At 41.7% G+C, this 14,730-nt stretch overlaps 1 protein-coding gene across 1 annotated transcript in view; it reads left to right on the top strand.

Annotated features, from left to right (window-relative positions):
• Nucleotides 1-386: 386 nt before the first annotated feature.
• Nucleotides 387-14,730, top strand: part of TPST1 (tyrosylprotein sulfotransferase 1) — an 84,434-nt gene continuing 70,090 nt past the window's right edge. Inside the window, exon 1 of the mRNA XM_044676371.1 lies at nt 387-1,242. Coding sequence (XP_044532306.1) covers nt 398-1,242 — 845 coding nt within the window. The 5' untranslated portion in view covers nt 387-397. The remainder of the gene's footprint in view (nt 1,243-14,730) is intronic.

The following is a 14,730-nucleotide window of genomic DNA, read 5'->3' as shown; positions in this document are numbered from 1 at the left end:
ATAGCTAAAAACACATATATACATAACATCCATAAATGTACATGTGTATAGTCTGCCTGGCATATGGTTTCTGTTTGTCACATGAAAACAAAGCAATTGTGGTGAGTTACTCCATTTCTGTCTCTGAATGTCACACCACTTGATGCCCTTTCAATCCTTCTCCACTGACCTAATGCTTAGCCCAGTGTCTGGTACACCGTTGGTGCTTAATAAATGTTTGTGGAGGATAGATTGATGCATGCCGAGTCTTTGCTGGGCAGTAAAACTGAATTTTTCCCCTTGTTTCTTTCCTACTAGATGTTGACTATCTTCACAAATTAGAGTCTCCATGGCCTGGACGTTATCGAAAAATCATTCTGAATAAAAGATCTGTCGAGTGACTGATCACAGCATCAAGATGGTGGGAAAACTAAAACAGAATTTATTATTGGCATGTCTGGTGATCAGTTCAGTAACTGTCTTTTACCTGGGGCAGCATGCCATGGAGTGCCATCACCGGATAGAGGAGCGCAGCCAGCCAGTCAGGCCGGAGAGCGTCAAGGCCACCCCCCGAACTGGCTTGAGCCTTAAAGCCAACAAGACTGTCCCCTACCACAAGGACATGCCTTTGATCTTCATCGGGGGAGTGCCTCGGAGCGGAACCACGCTCATGCGGGCCATGCTCGATGCCCACCCTGACATCCGTTGTGGAGAGGAGACCAGGGTCATTCCTCGCATCCTGGCCCTTAAGCAGATGTGGTCCCGGTCCAGCAAAGAGAAGATCCGTCTGGATGAAGCTGGTGTCACGGATGAAGTCCTGGATTCTGCCATGCAGGCTTTCTTGCTGGAGATCATTGTTAAGCATGGGGAGCCAGCCCCTTACCTGTGTAACAAAGACCCTTTTGCCCTAAAGTCATTAACTTACCTTGCCAGGCTATTCCCCAATGCCAAATTTCTTCTGATGGTTCGAGATGGGCGTGCATCTGTCCATTCCATGATTTCCCGAAAAGTCACCATAGCTGGATTTGATCTTAACAGCTACAGGGACTGTTTGACCAAATGGAATCGTGCCATAGAGACCATGTATAACCAGTGTATGGAAGTTGGCTATAAAAGGTGCATGTTAGTGCATTATGAACAGCTCGTCCTGCATCCTGAGCGCTGGATGAGAACTCTCTTAAAGTTTCTCCACATCCCATGGAACTACTCAGTGTTGCACCATGAAGAGATGATCGGGAAGGCCGGGGGCGTATCTCTGTCTAAGTGAGTAGAATGCCGGGCTAGCCCTTCTGGTATGGGAGCCAATGAGTGGTAGGAAACCCAAGACATCTGCTGGAGAAAAATGTAGCATCTCCTAGAAGCTGGCTCTGAATCCCTCTCTGGCACTTATTGGCTCCGTGACCTTGGGCAGGGCCTCTTAACTCTTGGGCCTCAGTGTGGTCTTCTTTAATAGTTAGACAAATGATACCTGTCACACACCTCTACTGTACAAGGTTGTGGCGAGGATCTGATGAGATGGTGTAGGTAAAGGCATTGTAGAAAATGATGTCCCAGCACTGGCACTCATTATTATTATTACCATTCATGGTAGATGTCTATTATTTATTACTATTACTATTATAAGGAAAATAGCAGCTGGGCCTTTTAATGAGAATCCCTGCAATGGTATAAAAATAACTGGCTTTTTGAAGTTTACAATTTGAGGTTTACAAAGTGCTTTGACATACATTATCTCATGGGACTCTCATGACAGCAGAGTGAGTGTAGATACCATGGGGCAGTGTTAGCTCCATCTTACGAATGAGGACACCAAAAATCAGAGACCCAAAGGACTAACTCATCGGGGTGGCCCAGCTACTCAGTGTCAGATATGGAATTTAAGCCCTGGTCTTCCTAGAACTCCACACTCTTGTAACACTGTTCATCTCATTCTTGTCTGAACATTTTGTGAATTGAGGCCACTGGTTATTGTCCTTTAGCCTTCAAGAATTAGTGAATGTATTTAGTATGGTGTTGACATATAGAACATGCCTAGAAAATACTAAAATTAAGAGAATCATGGGATTTTTTTTATAATTGGAAAGAACCTTAGAGATGATCTAGTTCAATTTCTTATTTTTACTGGGAAGGAAACTTGGGCCAGCCTGGGCCTAGAATTCAGGCCTTTTGTCTTCTTGTCCTGTTCCCATACCATGAAATCTTTTTGGAGGGATTGATTCCAAGATCTAGCATCCTCTGGTATTGATTCTTTGAAGAGACCGAGGATTCCTTTTTGAAAAGACAGCTCCAGATTTCAGAGGTCTGTTTTACACTAGAAAAAACTACTTAGAATCTAAATCCTCTTAGACTAATGACATTTTGCCTCCTTTAAAAAATAATATTTACCCTCAATTATATGTAAAAACATTTAATGTTTATTTTTTTAAAAGTTGAGTTCCAAATTTTCTCCTTCTTTCTTACTCTCCCTTATCATTTACTCCCATCCCTCCTCACCCTTGAGACAGTAAGCAATCTGATATAGATTTTACGTGGTTTGCCTTCTTTCTTAATGAAGTGACCATCAAAGGGTTCTTGGCTCACTCACATAATCAGTTAGAGTGACTTATGGTTTCCTAGGTTGAATATATAAGAAGAGAAGCAATTTAAAAAATGCACACTGTGTCTAGTTATTCCCAATGCCTTTTGGGAAAAAGGTTAGCAGTAGCTGAATTTCAGTTTTTAAATGGCCAGAAATCCTCAGGGGGAATATTGATTGCTAATGTAGATCATCTCAAAGGCACAGCTGGTTACTTGCTTCTACCTTTGGATTATTGAGTGTTAGAAATGATTAGAAATCCTCAGTTGAATGGATCTAGGTCATAATTGTCAAACCAGGGAAATTTACCTCTCTAGAGTACAGCCTTTAGAGAAATCCAAACCATTTTGTATTTTCCTAACAAAGTAGAAAAGTCCCTGCCTGGTTTTCAGTCCAGGGCACTCTGAGGGCAGATTTTCTAGGTTTAAGAAGATTATTATCACTCTAGCTCCAGTTCATGTTCATGTAAAATCCAGATGTAGAATCAGGACTTTCCTTGCAGAAGTAAGAAATATGCTCATTAAATAAATAAATTTAAAAAAAAAGGGAATATGTTTTTGTTCACACACAGAAAGCAGAAGGGACATTCCTTACCTTTCTATTATTTTTTTTAACCCTTAACTTCTGTGTATTGGCTCCTAGGTGGAAGAGTGGTAAGGGTGGGCAATGGGGGTCAAGTGACTTGCCCAGGGTCTCCCAGCTGGGAAGTGTCTGAGGCCAGATTTGAACTAGGACCTCCCGTCTCTAGGCCTGACTCTCAATCCACTGAGCTACCCAGCTGTCCCCATTCCTTACCTTTCAATCCAGTCAACAAAGCATAACATCTGGGATTACTCCCTTTTAGGTTTGGGAAAACAGAAATTCTATTGAGGGAAAGGCAGCATCCTAGAATCTCAGACCTAGAAAAGTTTGAGATTATCTATTCATCTGTACCTGAACCGATCACCCTCCTCAACATCAGTTAACAAGTGCCCATATAGGGGCAGCTGGGTGGCTCAGTGAATTGAGAGACAGGCCTGGAGATGGGAAGTTCTAGGTTCAAATCTGACTTCAAACACTTTCCAGCTGTGTGACCCTGGGCAAGTCACTCAATTCCTGTTGCCTAGCCCTTATCACTCTTATGCCATGGAACCAATACTTAGTATTGATTCTAAGACAAAATGTAAGCATTTTTTAAAAAAGTACCCATTCAGCCTCCTCTTAAAGACCACACTACAGTCTACTCTCAGACAGGAATCATTAGTTTTGCTGATATCAAGGCAAAACCGGTCTCTCTAACTTTCAGCCATTGTTCTTAGTCATGCCAAATGGGTCCAAGAAAAATCAGGCCTTGACAGCTCTTCAGATATCCTTTCTTCTGCCTCCCCCTGCCTGAGTCTTCTCTTTTCCAAGCGAAACGCCACTAGTTCCTTGGATTGGTGCTTCTCACTCTCCTATTCTGATTGCCCTCCTCTGGGTACCCTCCAGCCCAGTGATGGGCAAACTATTCCCCGAAGGCCAGATCCAGGCCGTAGTTTGCCCATCACTGCCTGAAGCAATTCCTTAATCACTGCATCTGGATGTGGGGGTGTCGGTGATTAGGGAGTTGCTTAAGGCAGTGATGGGCAAACTATCACCTGGATCTGGCCTGTGGGGAATAGTTTGCCCATCACCGCACCCATCAGTGTCCTTTGGAAAAGGTTAGTATTGAATTTTTTATCCATTCTTTGTGCTTGGAGGATAATGGAGGAGAAGAAAGAGTACTGAATCTAAAAAACCCTACAGTTTCTTATTGATTCCTTTCTTCTCTACATGATAGGCATTTCCATGGCACCTCCAGATGGAATCTTCCTTTGTGACAAAGGAAAAAATTAAACAAAAACATTGATTACACTTGACTGCATCTGCCAATGTGTACAATGTTCTATCTTTTTAGTCCTCTTTTTCTTTTTTTTAAAAATCCCTTACTTTCCATCTTGGAATCAGTACTGTGCATTGGTTCCAAGACAGAAGAGTGGTAAGAACCAGGCAAATGACTTACCCAGGATCACACAGCTAGGAAGTATCTTGAGGTCTGATCTGAACCCAGGACCTCCCATTCTTAAGCCTGGCTCTCAGTCCACTGAGTTACCTAATTACCCCCTAGTCTTCCTCTTGTCTGCGGTAAGAGCTAAAGTATGTGTTCTCTGGGACTTTCATTAGTTTTAAAATTACTCAGTTTGTCTTCCTTATGGTGATCTTTTTTCATTTACATTGTCATCATTGTGCTTATTCATTATCTTGGTTCTATTTCTTTCTTTCTGCATTTAATTTGTACAGATCTTCCCATATTCCTCTGACTTACTTATTTTTGTCATTTTATACTACACAGTAATACTCCAACATATTAATATACCATAGGGCTTCTTTTTTCACTCATTTCTCAACTTATGGGCACCCACTTTATTCCCAGGTCTTTGTTTCCAGCGTGTACTGCTCTGAATTTTTTTGTTTGTTAGAGTTTTTGTTTCTGACTTTAACTTCTTTGGGTTACATGGTTTTGTGGGATCAAAGGATATTGATTGTTTAGTCACTTTCATGATTCCAAACTGGTGCCCAGAACTTCTGAACACAACTCCAGCTCACAATGAGAATCAGCATACCTGTTTTTCCACAGTCCCTTTAAAATCACTTATTTCCATTTTTGGTCACTTTCTGGATTGTTCTAATTATTAAAAAAATTTTTTAAACCTTTTTCTTGTGTTAGAATAAATACTCAGTATTGATTGTAGAGTGCCATGTGAGTGAGGCTGAGGACTTGAGACTTTAGCCCAAAGACACTGCAGAATCATGGAAGGGTTTGGAGAAGAGAACGTGAGTGGTAATAATCAGCCTGGCAGGGATCTGTAGGCTTTACGGGAAGGGACAAGAATCATGAAGACAAGTTAGAGGCTTATTATAGTAGTTCAGGGCCTGAACCATGAGTGTGTTAGAGTGACTGCCTGCCTTCAGGCTTTCCCTTCCTTCTCTGTCCTCTTCTATGTGGCTGCCAGGTCAATATGCCCAAACCTCCCCTCCTCTGCTAAAGGCACCTCATCGTCTCTCTATTTTCTTCATCCTCCATTCCTGTCAAACTGGCCTCCCTGCCATTGTCCCTATGTTACAGTCTAGCTCCTATCCTCCCTCTCCTGTTCCTTTGCATAGTTGTCCCCTCTTTCTAGAATGCTCTTCCTTCTTCCCTATACTTTGTTGGTTCCCTAGCTTCCTTCAGAGTCTATCTCAGGAGCCACCTCCTACAGGAAGCCTCTTCTGATCTCCCTGATTGTTAGTTCTCTCCACACAAGAATTATTTTCTGTTTATTCATGACACATTTTGCATATGATGCACATACATTTTCCCTACAAATAGAATTTGTAATCTCTTTGAGGGCAGGCAGGGACTGTTTGGTTTTTGTCTTTATCTATTATGTGGAGTCCAGCATGTATTAGAAACTCAACACATGCTTGTTGAATTGTATCTAAAAAGATGGACTCCAGAAATATTGAGAAGAAAGAATTAATAGACAACTTGATGTAGGATAACAGAGAAGGAAGAGTCAAAGATAACTCAAGTTTAGAGCCTGGGAGAAGGATGGAGACATTAACAGAACGAGAAAATATGGAGAGAGGAGCTGATTTGGGGAATGGGATAAAGACAGCGAGTCAAATTTGCCATATCTCAAACCATAGGTAACTGTGACATCCATCTAAAAGCTGTCCAGCAGGTGCCTGGGATTGTGGGACTGGGGCTTGGGGGAGAGGTTAGGGCTGGAGATAAAGATTGGGGTGCTGTCCACATGGAGGTGATAGTTAGCCCTATGGGAGTGAATATTATCTCAAGGGAGATAATATAGAGAGAAGAAGTCCAATGACAGAACCTCTTCTATTTTGGGGCCACAGAGCAGAAATAGCAAAGAAGATTGAGAAATTGCATCTGGGGATGTAGGAGGAGAACTAGGTGGCCTAGCCAGAGTCAGGTAAGTCAAGGCAGAGGAGAATTTCTAAAAGGAATTAGCAGTGTCACATGCTATGCAGAGGTTAAGAAGGACAAGGACTAACAAAGGCGATTAGATTTGTCTGTTGGTCTTTTGTGATCTCAAAGAGAGCTGTTCGAAGAGAGTGTTGGGGGAAGAAGCCAGGATGTAGGGGGTTGAGAGGAAGTAAGGATAGTGGCTGTAACTATTAGAAAAATTTGTATGAAAGGAAGAAGGAGAAATAGGAAACTAGCATTGAAAGGGCCACGAAATTAATTGGATATTGATGCAGGGAGCCACCTAGGAAAAGCAGATCAACCTTTTCCCAGAGGGCCTGTTTATTGATGGGTAAAATTACTAAGATCTCTTTCTTGCCTTCCCCTCCTGATTAAATTTTCTCCTGGTAGAATTTCCAGGAGCTTTGGGTTCCTTATTTAAAACAGCCCAAGCAGAGATACCACCAACCACCAGACATTTGTCTAAGAGTAATACTATTATAGAATAGCATAATATATTAATCCAATGTGTCCATGGGTCTGTGTTCTCACTGATGTGGGCACTCCCTCCACGTGTGCAGATTATAGCCTGGCCATATCTTTTCATCCTGCACATGTGACCTGTGTCCTTGTCCTCCCATAATTCTCCATAGAGTGCCCCCCTTCACCTTCTGGGGGCCTCCCTTTTGTGTTTGGACCCTTCCTGGGTACCAGTATTATATGTGCACTACTCATCTTTATTCCCAGCTCTTGCCTCATAACCAACTATCATACCTTGATAATGTGTTACTGCTTTGTTGAGTATAATTTGCCATCGTTGGTATGCCCAAGCCTGTTTATGCCAACCGTTGTGAGGAAGTTTACTAAATTATTATTTAGGAGGCTTAGCAGGCAGGGCTGAAGGATTCCAAATGGAATGGGGAAGCAGGAAGTGTGGCCTCTCTCTCTGAGACGGGCTCCATGGTGGTTGGGACAAGTTGTAACTGACCCTGGGAGACCTCAGAGGAAGTGGAGTTTGTACCCTGATTTCCTGGGATCCTGAAGGAAGATTGTCATCTACTTGTGGGAGATTTTGGTAGAGACTATTAATTCCAACCTGAGTTGCAGGTTAACTTGGGCTGGGTTAGCTCCCAGATCTACCTACCTGAAAGAGTGCAAATAGTGGTCCTGGAAGAGCTGCAACATCGCTGGAGTGTGTCAGGACTCTGCTGTGAGGATGTCCACTTCAGTCCTGCTATTCTTCGGGCCTTGTCCTGCTTTAGGTTTAGTTCAGTGTAGATAAGTCCCTCCCCTGACCCTTGGTTTGCCCATAGTTTGGAAGTGTAGAAACCCCTATTCCCATCCTTTAGAGCAGGGGGCGGCAACCTTTTTGGCCATGAGAGCCATAAATGCCACATTTTTAAAATGTAATTTTGTGAGAGCCTTCCAGTGCTCACAGTGCCGCTCCTGTAACAGCGCCTGAAAAAAAGGACTTTATGGCTCCTGCAGAAAGAGCCATATCTGGCCCTCAAAAGAGCCAGATACGGCTCGAGAGCCACACGTTGCCGACCCCTGCTTTAGACCATAAACACAACGCTACCAAACATCTCCATTGTCCTTTGAGTGACTCACAGTTTTGATCCCAAGTATTTCATGACTTGACTTTTCCATTGGTATAAAATTAAATGCAGAGGATTGGCACAGACACGAGTTATTAGCCATCTCATTCTTCTTTCCTCCCCACCTCATCGCTCCTCCTGCCTCCCCGCCCAGGATGCTGGTTCTGATTTCATCCAGGAGAGCACATTTTCAAACCATTTGTTCATGACGTATATGTGAGCTTGAACAACCAACACTCAATTGATTAAAATATTGAAGAGATGAAAAGGTTTTTGAAAAGGCTAGTGAGTCACCAGGAATATGTAGTTTATTGAGCACTAACCCAACCCAAGAGCATCACTTAGTCCAGTAAGTATCTGTTAATACCTGGAAAGCCTCCAGAGCAGGGATATAAAATTGATTTAAGGTTTGCTTACCTGGAGCAGTAATTCTGGCTATTTACTAGATCCATTATTTGATTCCATGATCCTTTGCTACCCTCCTCTCTCCGCCAAGGTATTGTGATGTATTTTAAATACATTAAAATTAGTTTACTTTGAGAATCAAAACAAATTTCTGTTTTCTCCAGATAATTAGAAGAAGAAAACTGAGTTCTTAACAAAGTCCATGCTCAAGAATTGCCAGTGTGGAATTATTTGCATTTTGGAATGTGTATCTATAACCTTTTTTTAAATCTCTATTATCTGTAATTTGAATATAGAGAACAGAACAGTCATAGAGCAAGAAGGAACTTGAGATTTCATTTAATTCAGCTCCCTCATTTGACGAGTCACAGGATCATATGTTTTAGAGGTTAAGGAAATAATCTCTTGCAATTTCCTTAATTTACAGAGGAGGAAACTGAGTCCCATAGAAGTGAAGTGACTTGCCTAGGTTCTCACTGGCAGGAAATAGCAAGGCAAGTTTTAAATCCAGGTCATCTGATGCCAAATCCAGAGTCACCATTCCACACTTTCCAAAAGTCAGCCTGCATATACAACTCCATTCTGTACATATAATAGGAGAGATCTAGTCTTTTCTTGGGCTAAATCAGTGATTCCCAAAGTGGGCACCACCGCCCCCTGGCGGATGCTACAGCAAACCAGGGGAGGCAGTGATGGCCACAGGTGCATTTCTGAGTTCAATAGTTTCATAATTTCAAAGTTCATTGTTTCTAATTTACACCTTTCTTTACTATATTTTATGAGAAACATTAATACATGTATCTTTCCTATTAATTGTTATTAAAATTAAAAAATTAATTTCCAGGGGGCGCTAAGTAATATTTTTTCTGGAAAGGGGGCAGTAGGCCAAAAAAGTTTGGGAAACACTGGGCTAAATGAACAAAATCTAGAGGTGGAAAGAAACTGTGATAAATGATTATGTGACATTTGAAAGAGGCACAGAATTCTGGGCACTTAAGGGTACCAGATTGCCTTTTTTTCTAAAGCCTTATTTTCTGTTTTAGTAACAACTTTAAGACAGATGGACAAGGCCGAGGCGAATGGTGTTAAGTGATTTGCCCAAGGTCACACACTTAGGACATGCCTGAGATCAGATTTGAACCCAAGTCTTCCCGACCTCAGGCCTGGTGCTTTATTCATTGTGCCATCCAGTTGCTCCAAAATTGCCTTCTGCAAAAGTTGTTGCCATCACTTTGTAGGAATTATAGTGGGGAGGGTAATTGGTGGTTATCTAGTCTAAACACCCTTATTTTCTAGATCGGGAAACTGAGGCCTGAAAGTAAAAACAACTTTGACAAGGTGACACACAGTTCATAGGGAGCAGAACGAAGATTCAAATGCAGATCTTTGATTCTGTATCTAGTGCCGATGGTAAATGCCTTTGACTGACCTTCTCTGAGGGCCTAAAGCATGTCCCGAACCTAGTCCTTTTTGCAGGGCCATTTGTTGAGTTGACGTTAAAGGCAATCCTTTATCTCGCTGTCTATCTTCTGTACTATCCTAGCCCACGTCCGTCTCCTTCCCATACGCCTTCGGCTGGGCCTCGCTTTTTGTTATTCTTGATCTTGTGCCGGTCTGCTGTGCGCCACCCTCCTTTCCCCTGTGATCCACGACCCAATGTTCCAGCGGAGCACCCCCAGCTCCATGTAAATAGACTTCATGGAAAAAACCACTTGCATTCGCTTCGGAGTTCTTCCGATGACTCTCTTGGACCTCGATGATTCAGCGCCGATGATGCAGGTTTTTAGGGACTCGGGCGTCCGCGAAGCTGGGCAGATCCCATTTTGGCTGCTATATTGGCTTTCTTTGTATCCTGTTATCATTTCTGAGCCTGCCCTAACTGTTTCCATTTTAACAGCTAAAGCCATCATGAATCATAACCAGTGTCTCCATGACTTGATAAGAGATGAGTTAAGCACATGCAGGCACTTCCTTTCTTATCTGGGTAATTGGTTTTCAGAGTTGTCCCTTTGCACCAAGGCTGAATTTGTGCTTCAAGAATTGATTTTTCCTCCTGAGCTGACTTTGTAATGAATGCAGGGAGGCTAGTGCTGCAGTGAATAGCATCTCACCGCTTAATCCTGCCAGCCTAGCCCTGGAGACAGAGGAGACGGAGGCCTTTATTACCTCGGATCAGGACGGTGGCGCTCGTTTATTTGCCCCAGGAGGCCTGGAGCCTCCTTAGCTAAGGTCGTCCCGAAGGCACAGGGGCCTCTCTGGCTCCTCTGATAGCACTGGGGAAACGTTGGAATCCATCTGAGTCACAGACTTCCACTTGATCCCCTACCAGAGCTAAACTTCTAGGATGATCTTGAAATTACTCTGGCCTCTCAGGGAATCTCTCAAACCAGGGGTGATCCAGGCTGGGCGGGCACAAATCAGATTCAGACTCATTCCCTAGAATTAAGGTGGCATTTTAGGAAAAAATTATGGTTGGTATTTTAATTTTTAAATGAGAGAAAAGAGTTGGCTATTCAGAGCATCTTTAGGGAACCAAACAGGTCAGAGGATGGGTCAGAGGATGTATAGTGAGAGACCAGCCACCTTTACACTCTATCCCCTTGGCGCCATTTTGTGGGATGACTGAATCTTCTAATCTGGACTTTGTTACATTGGCTGTTAGCAGTAGATGAATTATTAGTAAATGTCCTCTTAATCCAATTATGATTAGTTATTTAGTGACATAAAAATCACTAATGATTAGGATGGTGTGGCCTTAATTAAGTTACTGGTTACTAAATAATCTTGATCTCATGCTTCTTACATTTTCTTTCTTTCTTGCTTCCATCCTTCCTTTTTCTCCCTTCCTTCCTCCCTTTCTCCCTTCCTTCTTCTGTCTTAGAATCAATTGCAAGGCAGAAGAGTGGCAAGGGCTAGGTAATTAGGGCTGTGACTTAACTTGGGGTCACCCAGCTAGGAAGTGTCTGAAGTCACATTTGAACCCAGGACCTCTTATCTCCAGACCTGGCTCTCTATCCACTGAGCTCCTAGCTGCTCCCATACATATTATTTCTAATTGCATTGTCATGTTAAAGCCATTTCATTTCTGTAAATCTGGCAACTTTTGAAATACATATTACATTTCTATTGATCTGCTTATAAATGCTTTCTATCATTTGCTTTTCAAATGAGCCCTATCTGTTTGTGTTCTATATAATTTATTCCTATAATCCCTCAGTGTTTTAAATTTCATTTTAACACGACTCAAACATCTTTGATTTCAGACCAGTGAAAGGCAAAACAAAGCTAGAGTGGCATGAGCACCGTTCTCCAGTAGGAGTCCTTGAGTCCTTGGCTCTTAGTTCTAGTTCTTGGTCTTTTTTTTTTTAGGCAGGGAGTTGGCTTTGACTTTGTGACAAACAGTTGAACTTTTCTGGACCTCGTTTCTTTCTTCTCTAAAGTGAAGGAAATTGGACTAGATTGAGGGTTCTTAACTTGGGCCTCCATGAATGGATTTCACGGAGTTCATGAACTTAGAGAGAAAAAAATGACATCTCTCTTTTCACCAGCCTCTAACTGAAATTTGGTATTTCAGTAATTTAAAAATATGATTCTCAGCAGGGATCCATAGGCTTTTTCAGACTGCCCAAGGCATCCAGGACACAAAAAGGTTGAGGGAAAGAAAAAGGGTTGAGAACCTCTGGTCTGTGTGATATCTGAGGTCCCTTCCAGCTCTCGGTCTCTGATCTTATGACTAGCTGATTACTAAAGGACTCTTCTGGCTTGGAAAGTCTATGTTCTGGGTGATTTATTCAAGATCAGTGCAAGGAAGTACATCTTTCATTTCTTTTAGAACCTGTCATATAAAATGGAGTTTTCAGAGGTACCTTAGAAGCTTGCTCTGAAATGTTCCCCAATTTGGTTTTGCTCTCCTAACTATGAAGACAATCCCTTCGGTTTCAACCAGTAAATGTATGGGAATAGATGTGTAGTCTATCATTTCCTCCCTTACCCCTATTCTGTGACAAGTGTTAGATGCATAATAATAATATCATCATCATCATCACATGTATGTGGCACTTATTATGTGCCAGGCACTGGGTCCTAGTAAGCACTTTATTTCATTTGATCCTCACAACAATCCTGAGAAGTAGATGCTATTATTATCCCCATTTTACAGTAGAGGAAACTGAGGCAAACAGAAGTTAAATGATTTGCCCAAAGTCAACAGAGTTAGCAAGTATCTGAGGCAGTATTGAACGCACATTAGATGCTATGCCAAATTGGTAGTCGAATTAGCACGGGACTGATGTTTGAAAGCTTTTCCATGGCAGAGGGATTCAGTTTATTCTTCCTTGTTCTGGAGAACAAAATTCAAATCAGAGGGTTTTGGCTCAATTTGAAGAATTTCCTGACAACTGGAGCTGTCCAGTGGTGGCGTGGGCTGCTCCCAGTGACAGGAAATAGTGAAGGAAGGACTGGACTTTGCCAGAAGTACTGTCCGAGTATCCCTGCATTAGGGAAGAGGGCAGACTAGAGGAGCTCAAAGATCCCTCCCATACTAAGATTCTGCAAATAGAATACAGGGCTGGGACGCTCCCAGAGTCTGGCTGCCTGTCAGAGGCAAGTACCAACCAGTTATACTTAGTGTGTGCATTTACTAGCATCTGCTCATTCATTCATCCAGCACGTGTTTCGTGTGCATCCGCTATCAGCATAGTGCTGTCCTAGGCGGGTCTAGCATTTGCTTTTAAAGTATACAGTTACATTTCTCTTTAGTGCGTATGATTTTTAGATGAATTTTCCTTTGGTTATAAATCTTGTTTCATATCTGACATGCCAGATTGACCAGAAAATGTATTAACTACTAGAAAGGTTGTAAAATGATACTGTTTTGGAAAGAGCTGAGCTTCTAAGAGGCGCCATTCATTACCACTCCAATAAGGTTTATGGTTAGGCCCTAGAAAATAAATTTGACCTGGCGTTTATCAAGCGTTGCCAGCCATTTATACAAGATGTTATCTCTTATTGGTCTATTAATCCTAATGATGTTTTGATGAAGAATAGAAAGCCACATGGGCATTTCTACCCAGTAAAATGCTTAGTTCCAGCTCCTCTGTTCCTTGACTTCTCTGTCCCAAGTGAGAATTTCTTCCTATGATTGCAGTCATCATGAAAGTTTACCTAAAAGGCACAACGCACCAGATCATTTTCAGTGGATGCATGACCAGGCCGAACAGGGATCCAATCTATTGTAATCCAATGATAGTAAAGGATTCAGTTTTATGAGTTTGGTAATAATAAATTGGTATAAAAATAAAACAATAAAGATAAAGCACTTTCAGGTTTCAAAATACTTTACATAGATTATCTTATTTTATTTCATTTGATGGAGTGTGGGTCTGGATTCAGGTCCTGTCCCTGACCTATCCTAGGTGTATAATCATGGGCAAGTCACTTAATCCTTCGAGGCCTCTGGGTAAAGCTCCAAGACTCTAAATTAGAGAAGGGTAACCAATCTGCATTGGTGTGGGGAGTCTCCATCCTGGGAGTTCCCACATGGATTAAATAAATAATTTATTTTTAAAGAATCAAAGGAGTTTTTCCAGTCCCCCCAAACTCCCAAATTGAAGTAGATTCAGAGTGCTGCATAGCAAACAAGCAGGACAGAAAAAACCCTAAAATCTAACAAGCTGAAATAGAGAGCAATTTGGGAATTTTAGAGCTCTTCTAATTGTAGCCCTTCATTTTAACAAATGAAGGAATAGGAAATGGAGAAACCAGAAAATGCTTCTTTCTTAGTCAGATTGAGTAATAAGAGTTTGTTAAGTATCATCATGATTGAGGAGAAAGAGAATTTGTATTCGAGTTTGAGGATTGGAGTTAATAGCCATAAGTGATCATCATATTTATTTAATTATATATCTATATATCTATATCTATATCTATATCTATATCTATATATACCATTAAACTGCTGAGCCTCAGTTTCTTTATCTATTAAGTGGGGATAGTAATATTCCTATCTACCTCTGAGTTGTTGTGAGGAATGTGCTTTATAAACTGTAATATATTTCTATGTACAATATATAGGAAGAAATGTAATTTGGAGGTTCTCATGTTTCATTGGGTGATGAAGGTGGGGTATAGGCTCAGGTAGGTTCTATAATAATGGGAAGATGTCAAGTATAGGCCTGACAACAGACTATCTCCTTTTTTTTTTTTTT

Source organism: Gracilinanus agilis, chromosome 4 (genome assembly GCF_016433145.1).
Source record: "Gracilinanus agilis isolate LMUSP501 chromosome 4, AgileGrace, whole genome shotgun sequence".
NCBI classification, from domain to species: Eukaryota; Metazoa; Chordata; class Mammalia; order Didelphimorphia; family Didelphidae; genus Gracilinanus; species Gracilinanus agilis.
Note: the sequence above shows the minus strand (reverse complement) of the source record. Positions and strands in the feature narration are given on the sequence as shown.